Source organism: Nymphalis io, chromosome 1, assembly GCF_905147045.1.
Source record: "Nymphalis io chromosome 1, ilAglIoxx1.1, whole genome shotgun sequence".
In the NCBI taxonomy this organism is placed as follows: Eukaryota; Metazoa; Arthropoda; class Insecta; order Lepidoptera; family Nymphalidae; genus Nymphalis; species Nymphalis io.
The window spans coordinates 3296864-3314434 of record NC_065888.1 but is presented as its reverse complement, the minus strand read 5'-3'; the positions used below and the strand labels follow the sequence as shown (position 1 = coordinate 3314434).

General features: G+C 35.0%; 4 protein-coding genes across 5 annotated transcripts; 1 reads left to right on the top strand and 3 right to left on the bottom strand.

The window, feature by feature from the left end:
- Positions 1 to 45: 45 nt before the first annotated feature.
- On the bottom strand, positions 46 to 12475 carry LOC126781041 (hydroxymethylglutaryl-CoA lyase, mitochondrial). Of its 2 annotated transcripts, XM_050505817.1 has the most exons (7): positions 12459 to 12475; positions 11848 to 11994; positions 11632 to 11777; positions 11432 to 11555; positions 11062 to 11274; positions 10784 to 10972; positions 46 to 412 (listed from the first exon to the last, which is right to left on the bottom strand). In XM_050505817.1, the coding sequence occupies exons 2-7, from the start codon at positions 11905 to 11907 to the stop codon at positions 140 to 142; spliced, it is 1005 nt and encodes a 334-aa protein (XP_050361774.1). In that variant the 5' UTR covers positions 11908 to 11994; positions 12459 to 12475; the 3' UTR covers positions 46 to 139. The 2 variants fall into 2 exon arrangements, with proteins under 2 accessions (XP_050361774.1, XP_050361768.1); XM_050505811.1 differs by lacking the exon at positions 12459 to 12475 and having other exon boundaries at positions 11848 to 12120.
- On the bottom strand, positions 5592 to 7138 carry LOC126781028 (outer mitochondrial transmembrane helix translocase-like). Its single transcript, XM_050505787.1, has one exon. It carries the CDS (start codon positions 6999 to 7001, stop codon positions 5859 to 5861), a length of 1143 nt encoding a protein of 380 aa, XP_050361744.1. The 5' UTR covers positions 7002 to 7138; the 3' UTR covers positions 5592 to 5858.
- Positions 12476 to 13173: 698 nt separating the features above from the next.
- Positions 13174 to 14260, top strand: LOC126781053 (protein KRTCAP2 homolog). Its single transcript, XM_050505829.1, has 4 exons — positions 13174 to 13322; positions 13401 to 13555; positions 13671 to 13798; positions 14111 to 14260. The coding sequence occupies exons 1-4, from the start codon at positions 13319 to 13321 to the stop codon at positions 14217 to 14219; spliced, it is 396 nt and encodes a 131-aa protein (XP_050361786.1). The 5' UTR covers positions 13174 to 13318; the 3' UTR covers positions 14220 to 14260.
- On the bottom strand, positions 14095 to 17369 carry LOC126781021 (rab11 family-interacting protein 2). The gene has a single exon (XM_050505776.1). The coding sequence runs from the start codon at positions 17173 to 17175 to the stop codon at positions 15748 to 15750; it is 1428 nt and encodes a 475-aa protein (XP_050361733.1). The 5' UTR covers positions 17176 to 17369; the 3' UTR covers positions 14095 to 15747.
- Between the last annotated feature and the right edge of the window lie 202 nt (positions 17370 to 17571).

Genomic DNA, 17571 nt, shown 5'->3' with positions numbered 1-17571 from the left:
GCTTGTGACCACGCTGACATAACTCCAGATAAATAAAACACGATATAAGAATAAAACATTTATTAAACTTTATACAGACTACAGTCAATATTTACATATAATTATCATTTTGTTTACACATTGAACTTTGTTGTTTGTGTTAAATCGTACATGCGGCCATTTTAATAATATCTTGATGATGTTTAAACTTGTCACCTATGGCACGGTTTACTTTAGAATCTGTAGGTTTTGCGAGGAAGTTTGATATGAAACGACCGGCTTCGACGAGCTTAACAAGGTCTACGTTCGTATTAACTCCGAGGCCGTAAAGGAAATACACAAGGTCTTCTGTCGCAAGGTTTCCGCTTGCTTCCCTTGCATACGGGCACCCACCTAGTCCTGAGATTGCCGAATCTACTGTCTTAATCCCAAACTGCAAAAATATTTTAAATGTTATTTTATGTTAATAAAAAACTACTATTCAGCAAGTTAATTAATTTGCTTATATGTTAAATATTAATACACACCTAGAATGATATACATAATTCTTTAAAATTATATTTTTTATTAGCACATGCAAAGTTTACCGACATGTATTAATGATATAATAATTCTAAGGGTTTTAACAGTTAGATCTCCTACGAACATACATAGTCGGTTGATATATTGTATTTATTACTTTAAAGAAACGAAAAAATAAAGTTTTTAAACACAAGCGATTTTTATATACATGGTATGGTACAGAAGCGAATCAAATCTATATATACTAAATTTGTTTGTTATTAGAACCAAAAGTTTGTGCATTTCAGCTTAAATAGATGTAACTGCTTTAATAATAAAAAAATACTCTTTATTACCGAACAAGACAGAACAGTAAACAAATAAAATAATATATGATATTACAAAAGGCGGAAAATCTCTTCGAAACTTAGGGTACCGAAAATGCTCTATACCGTTATGGATGTATCAAGTTTTACGAGATAAAACTTTTTAAAAAATAGTTTATAATTTACGAGGCCGACCCGGGCGGTGGTCTTCTTCAATCGTTTCCCTGTCTTGCTTGAATAGACCATGCCATTTATAAATCATTGTTTTTCCAGGGCAAGAGTCCCCGTAAACAGATGACATTTCACCCAAAATAATTGTTAATAACGACACGAAACTCGATATTATCCATGTTCAGCGATTTTTTCCCGATCGAACTGCTAATGTAGTGATAGCTAAAATGTTAATCATTATTGTCTAAAATTTATTATATTGAGTACATGGAGTGTACCAGGTGAAAAGAGTTATCCCCAACCCTTTCAAACCCTTTAATTCTACGGACTTTTTTACCTCACCCCTACTTGGAAGATTTGACCGAAACATATTTATGATTAACTCCATATTTATGTAACAATAGTTATTATTTTTTATCGGTTCTTGTCACCTCGTTCACTTTATCAATTCTGCGATAAAAGATGTTCTTGAAAAAACAAAATCGTACGATTCGATATTACGTTTGCTTATAATTTATCGACCTACAAAACTTATAAGTAGTTTAATAAGTATCACGTGCTACTTCTTAAAATCGTCAATCATTAGAGATTGTAAAGCAAAATTCAGTCTATAATAATAGTTAAAAATGACCTTAGTACGAATTATTATTATTCAATACTAGTGTCAAAAATCATTACACTCATTATATACGATCCAATTTATATGCCTTCCTATTTTATTTAAAAAAAAAAAAAAAACTGGTTCATATCCTGTCTTATCAAATAATTATTTATACCAGCCTAATTTTTTTTTTAGGTAAATAGTTTGTTGGTCAACAAAACTGACAAAAAAAAAAACAAAACATGCGTACCTTTGATTTTTTTGCTGAATACATTACGTTACCTGTTAAACCTGGTTAAATCGTATATGTATGTAGGTATATCGCAGACTATCTTTAAGATGTTTATCGTCTTACAAACGTTTCATTTTTTAATTCATTAATAAAATTAGGAAGTATATTTTGTATATTTTCCTTTTCTAGTCTGTGTAAATGCAGACAATTTACTCAAGTTTAAAAAAAAAACTACTAAATAAGATTTATATTTTTTATAAGTGATATCAATCAACAGCCAATCGTTGTCCACTGCTGAACATAGGCCTCTCCCAAGGTGCGCCAAAGCTCCCTGTCCTCCGCCTTCCGCATCCAGTTGGTGCCCGCCACCTTCTTAAGGTCGTCGGTCCACCTGGCTGGAGGGCGCCCTACGCTGCGCTTGCCGATTCGCGGTCTCCACTCTAGGACTCGTCTGCTCCAACGGCCATCGGTCCTACGACATACGTGACCAGCCCACTGCCACTTCAGCCTGCTAATTTTTTTTTGCAAGCTATGTCGGTGACTCCGGTTCTTTTCCGGATAATCTCATTTCTGATCTTATCCTTCAAAGATACTCCGAGCATAGCTCGCTCCATAGCACGCTGAGCGACTTTGAATTTGTGGACTAGTCCCGCAGTTAGTGTCCACGTTTCGGCACCGTATGTCATGGCAGGTAAGACGCATTGGTTGAAGACTTTCGTCTTCAAACATTGCGGTATAGACGACTTGAGGACTTGACGAAGGTTGCCAAATGCTGCCCATCCCAAGCGAATTCTTCGATCGGCTTCCTTCTCGAAGTTGTTCCTACCGACTTGTATTATCTGTCCTAGGTAGGTATATTCACTAACAACTTCGAGAGGTTTCCCCTTGACGTATATCGGTCCCGGCACGACATGCCTATTGAACATGACCTTGGTCTTGTCCAAGTTCATACCGAGACCGACACACCGGGAAGACTCGCTTAGGCTACGCAGCATTTCGGTGAGTTGTTCCAGCGACTCTGCTATGATGACGATATCGTCGGCAAATCGAAGGTGTGAGATGTACTCGCCGTTTACATTGACTCCATACCTAGTCCAATCCAGCGTTTTGAAAACGTCTTCCAACGCGTTGGTGAACAGTTTCGGGGATATTACATCCCCCTGTCTCACCCCTCTGCGCAGTTGGATCGCCTTCGTCTTACAGTCCTGGATGTGGACAGTCATTGTAGCGGCGTTGTACAGACATCTCAGTACCTCGATATATCTCCAATCGATATGACATCTCTGCAATGAGTCGAGCACTGCCCAGGTTTCGATGGAGTCGAAGGCTTTCTCGTAGTCCACAAAAGCCATACACAGCGGCTGATTGTACTCTTCGGTCTTCTGCACAATCTGCCGAACAGTATGGATGTGGTCCACGGTGCTGTAGCCTGATCGAAAGCCGGCTTGCTCTGGGGGCTGGAACTCGTCAAGTCGTCTGGCGAGACGGTTCGTGACGACTCTTGAGAACAGCTTATACACGTGACTCAGGAGGGAAATTGGTCTGTAGTTTTTCAAGAGGGTTTTATCACCTTTCTTGAAAAACAGTACCACCTCACTCCCGCTCCACGTTTCCGGGGTCTTGCCATGTTGGATGACGGAATTAAAGAGGCTTGCTAGCTCTTTCAGGACCGGGGTCCCGCCTGCCTTAAGCAACTCTGTTGTGATTCCGTCATCTCCCGGAGCTTTGTTGTTTTTAAGCTGTTCTAGAGCCGCCCTAATCTCTCCTTGGTCAACGACCGGGAGCTCCTCGGAGTAATGGCGCATAAGAGGGGCGCGCTGGTCATCAATACTGATTCCCACGGGTTTATCCGATCTTGAAGAGAACAACTGCCCATAAAACCTCTCTACTTCTCCGATAATCTCAGGCCTAGAGGTAACGACCCCACCATTTTCAGTTTTAAGTTTTGTCAGACGCGGCCTCCCAAACTTGCGAGCGAACACTTTCGATCCCCGATTTTGCTCAATCGCAGCCTTGATGGCACGGGTATTGGAGCGTCGGAGATCGCGTCGCGTCAGCGTTTTTATTGTTCGGTTTAAGGCCTTATCTGACAAAAACGATGGTAGTTCTCGTCGTTTTCTCATGAGCTCGAGTGTCTCAGCAGAGAGTTTTGGTGCGTTGTCTCTTCTCTGTGGCGGAAAACACTTGCGGGATGTGTTTTGCAGTATTTTGACCAGCGTGTCGGTTCTCTCATCAATGCTGCTTATGGTTTCCAACGCGGTGAATTGATTTTGAAGTTCCATTTGGAACTTTTCGGAGCCTTGAGCAGCTTGGAGCATGGTAGGTCGGAGAGTAGACCTCATCATTCTCGATCTTTCGGCTTTTAAGTTGATATTTAGAGTGCCTCGAACCAAGCGGTGATCACTTCCGGTATTAAACCTGTTGATCACTGAAACATCTCTAAATATGTGCCTTTTATTCGAAATGATAAAGTCTATCTCGTTCCTTGTCACGTTATCGGGGCTTCGCCAGGTCCACCTCCTCTGAGGCTTCTTTTGAAAGAAAGAATTCATCAAAAAAAGCCCCTGCGCTTCGAGAAAGTTTACCAGCATTTGCCCCCTGTGATTTCTGCAGCCCAAGCCGTAAGGTCCGACTTTCGATTCACCGCTATCTTGTACTCCCACTTTAGCATTAAAGTCTCCCATAACAACATTGTAGTGGGCCCTCGAGGTGTCGTTGAGGGCCTTTGCGATGTCCTCGTACATCGCTTCGACCACATCATCAGAGTATGTCGAAGTTGGCGCATATACCTGTACAACCTTCAGGGAGTACCTGTCGGAAAGTTTTAGGACAAGGTACGCTACCCGATTCGACACACTACTGATTTCCACAATGCTGCTAATGAGATCCTTTTTGACAAGAAAACCGACACCACCCTGGGAGAGGTTATCACCTTCGCGGAAGTAGAGTAAGTTACCGGACTCTAGAGTTATCGTGTCCTCCCCCTGTCTTCGGACTTCAGATAACCCCAGTATATGCCAGTTTATATGACTTAACTCTACTTCTAATTCGGCGAGGTGATGGTCCAGCCTCATCGAGCGTCCATTATACGTTGCCATTTTCAGTCGTTTTATACGGTAGCCTGCCGTGAACCGGTGATTCTTAGCACCCCCTGCCCTGCCGATACCGCGACCGCTACCTTGGTCGGGCCTAGCGGGCTTGCCGGTAACTGGGGGCCTTTTTTTTGGGCGCATCTGCCATTAAGGGAGGGGTTTGCCCATACTCGCCGCGCTGGGCAGGCGTGTTGGCGAGCGCAGTAGGGGGTAAGATGTTTATGGGAGGGGGGACGCTGCTGCCCATCCCCCCTTTTCCCCGTCCCTCAGTCGCCTCTTACGACACCCACGGGATGAGATTGGGGGAGTACTATTCTAAGCCGGTACTCCACGGCTTATTAAAATATTAAAATATTATACAAAACTTAAATTATTTTAGTCCAAATTCATTTAATTATGGAATCTCGTAAAACTTTCAATCGTAATTGAAATTTTTGTTTTTATAAGAGAGAAGACCCAAGTTGTTGGAACAAGTTTCACATAATCAATCGAAATGTCGAATAATGTCACCTTATACATTAATTAGGTACTTCAAACATGTTAAGTCTAATCACTGTTGAAGCCATAATAACTTTGGACGAATTAATGTTAACATCGAGACAAAATAACGTAAATCGTATGTATTTACCGAAACAAGTTAAAAATATATAGAAAAAAAAAAAAAAAAAAATGTATTAATTTGTTCAATTTAGGGGACAAAATGTAATGACTACAAAATTTATTTCTGAACTATAAATGATTCTGTTAATATGAGTACATAACAAAATTTTTAAGTTAAACTTTAGTACTCATTTAAAACTTAATGACATGAAAAATACGAGGCAGGACCAAAAACGTATCCCTATTTTTTTTTGACTAAAACGCTAAAATGTTCCGATGCTGACCTTCGGCATCGGCATCGTCGATCCTATAGTCTATGGTAGTGTCTATGGACAGGACATCTGCCAACGCAGCGGTTAGTCCAGCTCGATGCGCATGTTGGGTGCGAGCGTGCCGCACTGTATCTTGGATTCTTTGAGTTTGCCGAGAGCGAGTCGCAAATCCTCCATGGTTATGGGTCGTACAGCGTCCACGTAATCGTCGTCGGAGTCGGAGCCGCTGGACTTGTTCTGTTTACACTGCTGCTCCCTCGCCAGTTCGTCCCTCGCGAGGTCGCGCACGCGGTACACGGCCGCCTGGCGACACAGCTCGTGGAGGTCGGAGCCGGAGAACCCGTCCGTGGCCGCGCCCAGCCGAGCGAAGTCGATGTCGGAGGCGGTGGGCTCGGCGCGCAGGATGAGCTGCAGGATGCGCTCGCGCTGCGCGGCGCCGGGCATGGGCACGTGGAACGTGGCGGGCATGCGGCGCTGGATGGCGCGGTCCAGGTCCTGCGGACGGTTCGTCGCTCCCATGATGATGACAGTGCAGGTGGGGTCTGTGATGAGTCCGTCCCAAAGCGACATGAACTGCGTCTTCATCATGGCGGTCGCCTCGTGGTCGTGTTGCGTGCGCGTGCGCAGGAACGACTCAATCTCATCAATGAATACGATGCATGGCTGCAACTTGACAGCTAAGCTAAAGACGGCAGCGGCAAGCTTCTGAGTTTCACCGTACCACTTGTCAGTCAACAGCGACACATCCAAATTGATGAAGCTCATGTTAGCCTCCTTGGCAGTTGCCTTTGCTATCAGTGTTTTACCGCAGCCAGGTGGTCCATGCAGCAAGACACCCTTAGGCGGCTGTGTGAGCCGGCTGTCAGCGAAAAGTTCCCGTTTCTGTATAGGCAGGATGACTGTCTCTCTCAACTCATTGATTAAATGATCTAGACCAGCAATATCCTTCCAGTTGACACTAATTTCCTCCGGCACAACAAGCTGTGACGCAATTATCATTTCATGATCAGTGAGTTTGTCCAGCACCAGTGAGTGCCTCCCTCCAAGGCCGGCTTTGCGTAACTGTTCCCGCGCTCTTTCCTCAGCCTTCTTTCGACTCTTAGACGTTGGATCAATTTGGTTTACAAGCCATTTTATAGAGAAATAAGTCACAGCTGATACAAAAGCAACGCGTATTGCCATTTGGAACACATCGTTCCTCGTAAACGCTGAACCTTCCACCATCATGCCTTGTGAATATTAGCAATGTTACCAAGATTCTAACACAATGCTGATGTTCTAATAGCTATGCTATTCAGTTTTAACGCAGCAATCAAAATAAGATTATGAATTTTAGCGATTTCTTGTACCGAGCACTAGGTGAATTTCATGTCACTCTTGTACTTCCTTATTCATAGACTTTATAAATTTTTTTTCATTAGTGTTTTATAGAAAAATTTTAATACTTGTAATTTAATTTGTTGTATATATTATTTTATAATTCACTATCGATGTTAATTTATAAGTTATTTTAGAGTAGTTAATTCATTATGAATTAACTACTCTAAAAATATAAATGTTAAATAAAAGTCGAATCTGTATAATCACTTTACAATTATTGTCCCCTCTTACTTAACCTTATTAGTGGTGATTTTAGTATTCATATATTTACATGGAGCCATAAATTTAAAGCATAATTAAGTTTAAAAAAAAAACTAATATCGCGCAAAATCCGCGATTTCAATATAAAAATATATAGACAACCTACGCAATAACAATGCTATTAATTTACGACCAGGGGCCCAGGATTACATCGAATAAAAAAAAATACTACAATCAAGAAAATCGGTCTCGCTATAAACTTATGAAACAACAAAAGATATTAAATACAAGGACTACTTCTTGAAATATAACCTATCTACTAAAAAAATACATCAAAATCGGTTCAGTAACAGGCTGTGAATGGCCCGCTGCTGAGCTAAGGACTCCTCTCCCTTTTTGAGGAGAAGGTTTGGAGCTTATTCCACCACGCTGCTCCAATGAGGGTTGGTGAAATACACATGTGGCAGAATTTCAGTGAAATTCGACACATGCAGGTTTCCTCACGATGTTTTCCTTCACCGTCAAGCATGAATGAATTATAATAACAAATTAAGCACATGAAAATTCAGTGGTGCTTGCCCGGGTTTGAACCCACGATCATCGGGTAAGATTCACGCGTTCTTACCCAAAACTCTCTATTACAAAATCGGTTCACAGTCTGCGAATATATCTAGAGACCATCAAACGAAAAAAAGAAATAAACAAAATAAAGGCTGAATAAGGAGATTACGATAACATTAACTTCCTCATTTGAAGTCAGCTAAAAATATGTAATTTCCGGTTATGACAATTTTTATCGTAAAATTTTATATGTAGCGAAAAATGTTAAGGATCAAATCAAAATGTAACAAATATACCTTAGCTTTGCTATTGTTTATTCTTTGTACACGTTGAAAAATTATTTTATTTTATGTTTAATGCATTTCGTTTTGTTAAACTGTTTAGTAGATTGGTAATTGAATTGAATTTAACCTTCACTCATTAAAAAACAGTACGAAAAGAAAAAAATATGTACAGCATTATTTATGGCCTATTATCTTATATATACTTTTTATGATCTAGAGCATTGCTTTTTTTGCAGTTTGAAGTAAAAAATGAATAGAATCTTGAATAAAGTGCTGTTTGTCTGTCGGTTCCGTTTCCGGTTTTTTGTTTAAATTGTTTAGTTGAGTTACTAGTATTTTCTACCTTATCAGATTTTAACAATTGATCAATAGATTAAAACTAGAATTAAGCTAAGCAAAATCAATATATTAATAATTTTAAATTTTTAAAGGAAGCTCTTATAAGTAAGTTTAAGTCGTAATATTTTGGGTATATTATTTTTATTATCATAAATAGTATATCTCGTATCGTATATCACTGGTGGTAGGGCTTTGTGCAAGCTCGTCTGGATAGGTACCACCCACTCATCAGATATTCTACCGCAAAACAGCAGTACTTGGTATTGCTGGTTTCCGGTTTGAAGGGTGAGTGAGCCAGTGTAATTACAGGCACATGGGATATAAAATCTTAGGTCCCAAGGTTGGTGGCGCATTGACTATGTAAGCGATGGTTGACATTTCTTATAATGCCAGTGTCTTAGGGCGTTTGGTAACCACTTACCATCAGGTGGCCCATATGCTCGTCCGCCGTCCTATTCTATAAAAAAAAATCACTTAATATTTCACATTAGTATTAAATCTCTGAAAGGGTATCGTATCCGGCATAGACCCTACACCTATCATACATAGCCTTCTAGATTAGCCATACTCACCCTTTTTTGTATAGGGCTACAAACACGTGGGCCACAAACAAAAATTAACTAATGATTTCTTAGGTTTCGCTATTGTTACAAATTGAATGAAACAACTATGAACAGATTTGTCGCGTATATTTTAACATTTTTTTTTTTCATTTCCTGACGTTTGCAGTGTCCGAGGTCACAAGCAATTGTTTAATTCAAATTATTTGTTAATAAAAAAAAATCTTTGTAATTTAAAATAAGTTGGAAATAAAGAAACACCAGGTGGGCCAACCAAAAAACGCGGCGGGCCAATGTTGAGAGCTGTTCTAGATAATCTAATTAAAGACATTAAGATGACCAGATATACAAATACTTTTTAACCAGTGAGTTATAATATTCATAAAAAACATGACAATTTGTTTCGTTTATATTAATTCCCGAGGATCGCCTTCGCTAGAACTTAACACCGTGTTAATCCTATGAATTCTCTATTTTTATATTATGAATTTTATATTATATTCAATTCTATTCCATAGTTCTTTTATGCTTCAGTAACATTTTATTGGTTTAGGTCATTATCTCGGACGGGCCGGTTGGCGTGGTTGGTAGATACTTGCCTTTCACACCGAAGGTTGTGGGTTCGATTCCCATCCAGCACAGACATTTGTTTGTTGTATCTGTTTGTCTCGAGTCTGGGTGTAATTATATATATATATATATATATATATATATATATATATATATATATATATATATATATATATATATATATATATATATATATATATATATATATATGTATGTATTTACAAAAGAAAAGTATTATATGTAGTATATCAGTTGTCTGGTTTCCATAGTACAACGTATCTTTCTATTGTTGTATCAATTGTTATCATCTCCCTTAAATGGTACCTAAATTAAAATATAACGCCATTTTAGTCCCACGGTCACGTCCAAGTAAAACTTGTTTACTGTTTTATTTTAGTTTATATTCTTTCTATTATGGCCCTATTAATAAGGACATTAGCGCGATCTTTCTGATTTTGTTTTGCACTTGTGGTAACCTTTAAGTAAGACAGCACTTAATTTATGTAGATACTATTAATTTTAAGTATTACTTTTTTAGTCTCTTTCTTTGGTTGCCGTAAATAAATCAATCAATTTCTTACATATCAACGACACACGCGAGCGAAGCCGCAGGTGGGAAGTATACAAATAATTTGCACATGTGTTATGTGCTGGAAGCTATTATTTGTAATATTATTTTACTAGCAAAACCAGACACCTATTTTCTCTGGACCTGAACAGACACTGATGTGTTGAAATCAGACATATATCAAAAAAAGCAATTCAGTTTAACCAAGTGGCATGACTAGTAACTTATAACTTAATCTTCTGTTATTTAGTTAACAAAGATATATGGTTCAATTAAAATTTCAAGCTCACTGAACTCATGTTTTTTTTTAATTATTTCTTGTATCAAAAATTATATATATACTTACTATAAATGTAAAGTAACTTTCCATTGTTTATTCATTTTATTATATGTCTGTTAGTGGAATTCAGTGCATTATAACATAAGCTCAGCATTAATAACAATATATATTTTAGATATTATTATTTTTTTATAAATATGTAAATAAGTTATAATAAATGTGATATAAAAAATTATTCAGTTGAAATAAAGCAATTATGTCATTACCTCTAAACCTGCCACTAAATTTGACAATCCTTGTCCATATGTGTCATGAAAATGAAGAGCCAGTTTGTCAGGAGTGGTCACAGCCAGGACCTCTTGCATTAACCTACGCACCGAGCCTGCAGTACCGACACCTATTGTGTCACCCAATGATACTTCATAGCAACCCATTGCAAACAGTTCCTCTGTTATCTATATCAAACATTAATCATAAAAATAATATTATGTAATACACAGAAGTTGTTTTAACATATGTTTATAGGGAAATATTGTATTTTTACCTTTGCAATTGCTTTAGGGCTAACTGATCCCTCATAGGGACACCCAACGACACAGGAAATATAACCTCTCACTCTCACTCCATCCCGGACGGCTTGATCGGCAACCAGTTTAAATCTCTTGAGACCTTCCTCCACTGAGCAATTTAGGTTTTTTTGAGAAAATCCTTCTGAACCAGCAGGGAATATTGCAATTTCTTCAATATTGCATTTTTTCTAAAAACAAATATAATTATTTTTATTTTCAAAGAAATTCGGAAATTGCCATCATAAATTCCTATAATTATTTAACCATTGCATGTTACATAAAACATTAAAATTAAGATGCCTGATAGTTAATAAATTTTAATGATATATTTAATTTTAAACGTACTGCAGCTTCATAACCTTTTAGGTTTGGTATAAGAACTGGGTAATTGACACCAGGAGATCTTTTCAGATTAGTCATAACCTCTTTCCCATCACTCATTTGTTTAACCCACTTTGGACTGACGAAGCTGTAAACGAAATTAATTAATTTTAAGAATTTTTTTATTTCATTAATTAGAAGTTTAGTCATTCATTATACATTACCTTGCTGATTCAATATGTTTAATACCGGCTGCAGCAAGTTTATGAATGAGCTCGATTTTAATGTCTGTAGGTACAAATTTTGATTCATTTTGAAGTCCATCTCTTGGCCCCACTTCATAAATTCGTAACTCAGGAACGCTATTACTCTAAAATAAAATTTAAAACTTATTTCTGATCTTAACAATAAAAAGTATAAAAATTTAAAAAAAAACTCACAACTAAACGATAAGTGTCTGAAAAGGTTTTTCTTATACACGAACTCTTTAAAAATTGCATTTTTTCTAAGTTTTCCTTACTAACAATTGAGACTATGTATTATTATAAGATGCTTATTCAGTAAACATGAATAAACAAAATTCTTATCTGTCATGAGTTTTTAAATTATTAGTTCAATGTGAATTGTGTGATAACAATTTGACGAAGTCATCATATTCACAATATTAATACCACATAAATAAATACCTATTTTACATTCAAATTAAAAGAAAAACCAGAATTGTGCATAGACATTAAAATTGATACACATGCTTCCATGAATAATTTAAAAAATATTCAGTAGCAGTACCTGTATATATCATTTAGCTAATTAAAATTTGATGTTAAAGTTTAATTAAACAGTTGGTACCAATTGACATATTAAGTGCACATTTTAGTAAGGTATTGAAATGTATAATCAATTGAAGTTGACACTATAAGATTGTATTTGTTGTCTTATTAGGGATACATTGTAAAAATATTTGGCATGCAGAAACTGAAACTGAAATTTATTTTATGAAAACCTCGAATTAGTCTTTTAAAAATAGATCACTTTTATGTGAATAACTCACTCAAGTACTCTTACACATCCAAATAACACAATTGAACACATTCAACAAACAAGTTGCGCCATTAACCTATTAATTTACTTTTATTTTTCAGTACACTAACAAAATGACGGTTTTAAATTAGCGCGCGTCTTTTTTTAACAACGCTGTTATAGGGGGTCAAGGAATCTCCGAACAATTTATTCAAAAAAAATAAATAGTAATATTAATCATAATTTAATCCTTGCTTTGGTTAAAATACAATGAATTTATACATTAAACAATATCTTATATAAATTAATGATTGTAGAGGCTAATAATACAAGAAGCCAATGAAACTCTATTGTCTACTGTCTTGTTTTAAACGAGGATAGGCTTTGCCTGGATCCTAAATAATTAGGTACCTAGTCATTTTTAGTTGGAAATATATTATTTTTATATAGTATTTATATAAAAATATTTTATGAGAGTTAATTTCATTTATGAATACTGGAGTCCAAATCCGAATTATTACTCTTTTAATAGTATAGCAAAGGCCCTATAATGTAGATGCACTATGATGTCACCAATAAAATAGACTATAATATTTTATGATCTAGGGTTTTAGCTAACAATTTTCACGTTAGTAGGTACTATAAAAATATAGTTAGAGCACCTTAGTTCAACAGGGCGACATTTACAGCTGTCATTTTACTTGTTTTTGTGTGTAGCGTACTTATCTTTTTTCTCTGTGGTTGCAGTTGTCACTGTGATATTATCAATTTCCATGCCATCGTAATTTATGATTAATCTATGGTCGCTAACTTGAAAGTGTTGAAACCGGCGAATTTTGTTATTTTCCTTATCATTATTTCTCCCATTAATCCGTTTTAACATATTTAAACATGGGTATGTTGTAGTCATTTTATAAATGTTGTATAAATCCTTTAATTTAGCAATTTATTTATTTTCTTCTGTTTGTTCCAGCCGTAAACAGCGCCACGTCTTTTATCATATCCTCAATTTTAACATTATTAATATTTTCTGGAATGCAAATGTATAAACCAATATTAATAAGATCGCCAATTACAATTATATTTGGTGGTTATTTGGGCTCAGTTATGTTTATGTTCTTCGTTACTGTATCCTTTTTTAAAAATCTATATGATCATTCAAATTTTTATAAAGATTTTCAGCATATAACAGATTTCTTGACTTTGATTTTTATTAAATAATAATTCTTAATACATGAAACAGGCTATAGGCAACTTGGAAGCCACAATGTTTGGGAAAAATTTTCAATTGAAATTACCTGAAATAGTGTTGTCAATGATCATTTCTCTTATTGCATCAGGAATGGTACATAGGATCTGTTTCACTACATGGTAAATATTATTTTTGTAGTTGTGTGTATCTTTCAACATATCTGATTAGCTGTCATGCCATAATTACCTTATATTGAATACTTGTGTTACACATTACTACACCTAAATTAGCTGATAACAACTAATAAAAATAATATATTAATTCAATGCTTTAACATCTAGTTTCTATGCTATAGATCATCTAATTCTAATTGCCTACATCATATACAAGCAACAAGGGTTGAGTAAATTGTATCAGTCCATCATGTACAATGAAACTTTTAGATTATAATTAGTATTGAGAAAAAACAAATTAATACTTTTTTATTTCAGTTTAATTTTCTCTCTGATTACTATCTACTACATGAACAAGTTGTCACAGAAAACATATACAACCCCAATTCCTGCTCCTGCTCCAGTAAAGAGTCGCCGTCACAAATAAACAAGAAATATTTTTCAGTTTTTAATAAACATTTATTTTAATATGGTTTTTTTTATTCAAAAGAAGACTTTTGTTATTTTTGTCACTCTTTAGTTTTCTTAAAATATCAATGTTAACTAAATGTTTTATAATAAAATGTTAATCTCTGGATCAATGTTTCTTAATATGTTTTTATAATATTCTTATGAACTTACTTAATCTCTTATCTTTAGAGAATGACTAAAATAATTTAAGAGTAAGCAGTTTCTTATTGAAAAATTTAAATATTGCTAGCCCAATCTAAAAAATCTTAATATTAATTTTACAAGTATTACAATCAACATAACATGCAAAATTGTAAAGACATATTACTGAGTTAGTATTTTTTAACAAACAAAAAGTTTATGAAGATTCTTTTGAACATTAATTGTTCTTATTTTTTTGTTTTGTTACAACCAATAATTTTAAATCAAAGCTAATCTAATCAGTTTATTTTTTCAATCTTAACAAAATAATTACTGTATCTAGATTAACAACTGAAAGAGATAGTATCTTAAATAATACTTATTTACGTTACCTTAAAATCTACATGAAAATATATTAATAACATAGTACACCAGGGTAAAATACATAAATAGTGACTCAATTTTTTCTTTTGAACAATTATGATGTTTTTTTATAGTAATACCTTAAATATTTCAACTAAGATATATTGCACAAAGGCCTCATTTGGCCCTATATTTGCACTATACAAAATAAAAAGCTAAGATCAATGCAGCCTGGTATGTAATATTTTTTTACTGGCTAGCACTGTTACTTTGTTAGTATTTGTTATTACAATATAAACTAAGATTATATCTGTATCTATAAAAAAATATAGTTTTTTTATTAATATCAAGGATGGTAATATGTTATCATCTTTTTTTATCTTAAAAATAAATATGCTAAGTTCACTTGGAATGTTGTTTAAATCTGTATTTGAATATATGTAGCAATATTATTACCATTCTTGCTATACTTTAACAATGTTAAATTTGTTTTGGCACTGTATAAATATATTTTTTAAATTTATGAACATGTATTGAAATATATTTTTCAAATAAAATCATACGTAACTTTAGTAAGTATTTATACAAATCTAATCAGACCAAAAAAGATAAAGATCCTTTTATCAATTCACATATAGTAAAAATAATAGAATCTATTGTGATAAACAATATGTATCACAGATCTTATAAATACTTAAGGCACGGGTTCAGACACTAATTTGCAATTCTCATAACATTTACCTTTAAATATTAGGAATTTAATTGACAAAGTTCTTTTAAAATTTGCTTTTTTTTAAATGTAATTATAATAAATATTCCTTAGAAATGCAAAATTTAATATTAAACTGTATAAGTTACTATGATAAACTATGGACAAAATACAGTAATCTCATGATATTACAAAACTAATATAAGATAATTAGAGCTTAAAATCACTAGTTTCAAACCTGTAATGTAATTAAAACAACATAATACAACTGAAATTAAAAAAACAATAACCCCTATTTGTTTCGGATATGCATGCTATTATTTCTCACATAAGGATTCTGCAATATTCTCGGTGTTGTCTCCATTACTCGTAGCAATAACTCATCTAAGTAATTTTCAAGATCTTTGTTCTTTTTCTTTTCTGATTCTACATCTTTCTGTAGATTATAGATCATCACTATTAGGTCTTCTCGAGTCATATCATCATATTGCTGTATTACAGTTTTTGGTAAATTATTGTATGCTGGGTTAATAGAATCCTCTTCAACTATATTTTCCTCTCCAACAATGATTCGTTCTTCTAGTAATTTCTTAGGCTTACTGTTTCCAAACTTTTTAAAGAATTTTGGGCTAGGTTTTTCTTTAAGAGAACTAGGGCTATCCAATTTTTTATTTCTTTCAAGACTGGAAGATTTTTCTCGGTCTATCATAGTTTGGCTGATAGATTTTCGTGGGTAAAGTTTCTGGGACCATTCATCATCTTTATTTAATACTTGCACTGGTAATTGGGGCGCTGTAAATGTATCAAGACTTAAACGGACAGGTTTCAAAGGTGCCGTTTTCTCTGCAGTTACTAAATTACTACTTGTAGATCTTCTTAAAAATTCACCTCCACCTAGATTTTCTAGTGAGGCATTATTGGGAGATGGTGTATATTTTACTCCCCGAGGTAAATAAGAAGTTTGTACGTTGAGTGAGCTACCTGAACTTTTATGTGATAAGTCATCAAAAGCAAATTCATCTTCATCTTCACTAATCACACCTGGATCAGCTTCTGCAGGGGATCTTTTTGGTGTAGATGTATCAGGAGTGGATATCACAGAACTTCTAAGATTTCCTACACTCCCACCTAGAGATGATGAATCATTTTTTTTTTCTTTGTTAGTAATGTTTATTTTAGAGCCTAAATTTTTTGCAAATTTCTTTAAGCTTTTACGTTTTTCAATACTTCCGATACTCATAAGGCTGCCCCCAACGTTCTGAGCAATACTTGACAATGACGATTTATGTTTTTCTTTTTTGCTCAAATCTGTTAGGCTTCCTTCTTTTACAGTGAAACCTATTTTAACCTCTAATTCACCTCGGTTCTTGTCGTTTTCTTTGCCAGCTTTTCCTTGCAATGGGTACCAGCGGTTTCTTGGACGTTCGTATACATCGAGGTCTTTTAACGGAATCGATACTTGACCTAATAAGTGATCCTTTACGAAATCTTCATCGTAGACTTTTAAAACAATCTCAGCAGTGTTTCCTTGAGTCGGTATACGTAATTCGCATTCTTCAAACCATTCAACATTCTCAGTTGACTTATGTTTTACGGAAGTTTGAAATTTTTCTTTAGCCAGCGAGATTGTAACAAAACAGTTATTTGTACCGTTTTTGCCTTTTATTAGCAAGCCTCTTGCCTTTTGCACTGTTACTTGCACATGAGTCGGATCCCACATTTCGTTGATGTAATACACAATAATTAGCACTTAATTATTTAAGTTTATATTATTAATTCCTCTTTTTTGTAATACAAAAGATGAGCTGTCGACCGAATCGTCCGTCACGAATCGCAATTGGTATCTCGTATGTACACAATCACAATCCGTCATTCCTCATTCATTACTCATTGTCGGTCATTCGGCATTCCATAATATTCCGCATTAGTAAGGTGCATACGCTATCCACACACACTCCGACTTCTAACACGATCTTTTCTACTTGGATATATATATATTATATTTAGGTATGATATATTTAAATAGCTTATATTTTTAGTGTATTATAATAAATGATTTAAAGATAATTAAAATAAACATTTTATACGGATATGATATGTATTGTACATACATGTG

What these genes read in the sequence shown, in the direction of transcription:
- LOC126781028 (XM_050505787.1), bottom strand. Translation starts at nt 7,001, where the DNA reads ATGATGGTGGAAGGTTCAGCGTTTACGAGGAACGATGTGTTCCAAATG.
- LOC126781041 (XM_050505817.1), bottom strand. Translation starts at nt 11,907, where the DNA reads ATGCAATTTTTAAAGAGTTCGTGTATAAGAAAAACCTTTTCAGACACT. An exon ending in GCCCTAAAGCAATTGCAAAG is followed by an intron (nt 10,973 to 11,061) that starts GTAAAAATACAA and finishes TGTTTGATATAG; the next exon opens with ATAACAGAGGAACTGTTTGC. An exon ending in ATTTAGTGGCAGGTTTAGAG is followed by an intron (nt 413 to 10,783) that starts GTAATGACATAA and finishes ATATTTTTGCAG; the next exon opens with TTTGGGATTAAGACAGTAGA.
- LOC126781053 (XM_050505829.1), top strand. An exon ending in TGTTTATGTTCTTCGTTACT is followed by an intron (nt 13,556 to 13,670) that starts GTATCCTTTTTT and finishes TACATGAAACAG; the next exon opens with GCTATAGGCAACTTGGAAGC. An exon ending in AGGATCTGTTTCACTACATG is followed by an intron (nt 13,799 to 14,110) that starts GTAAATATTATT and finishes TTTTTATTTCAG; the next exon opens with TTTAATTTTCTCTCTGATTA.
- LOC126781021 (XM_050505776.1), bottom strand. Translation starts at nt 17,175, where the DNA reads ATGTGGGATCCGACTCATGTGCAAGTAACAGTGCAAAAGGCAAGAGGC.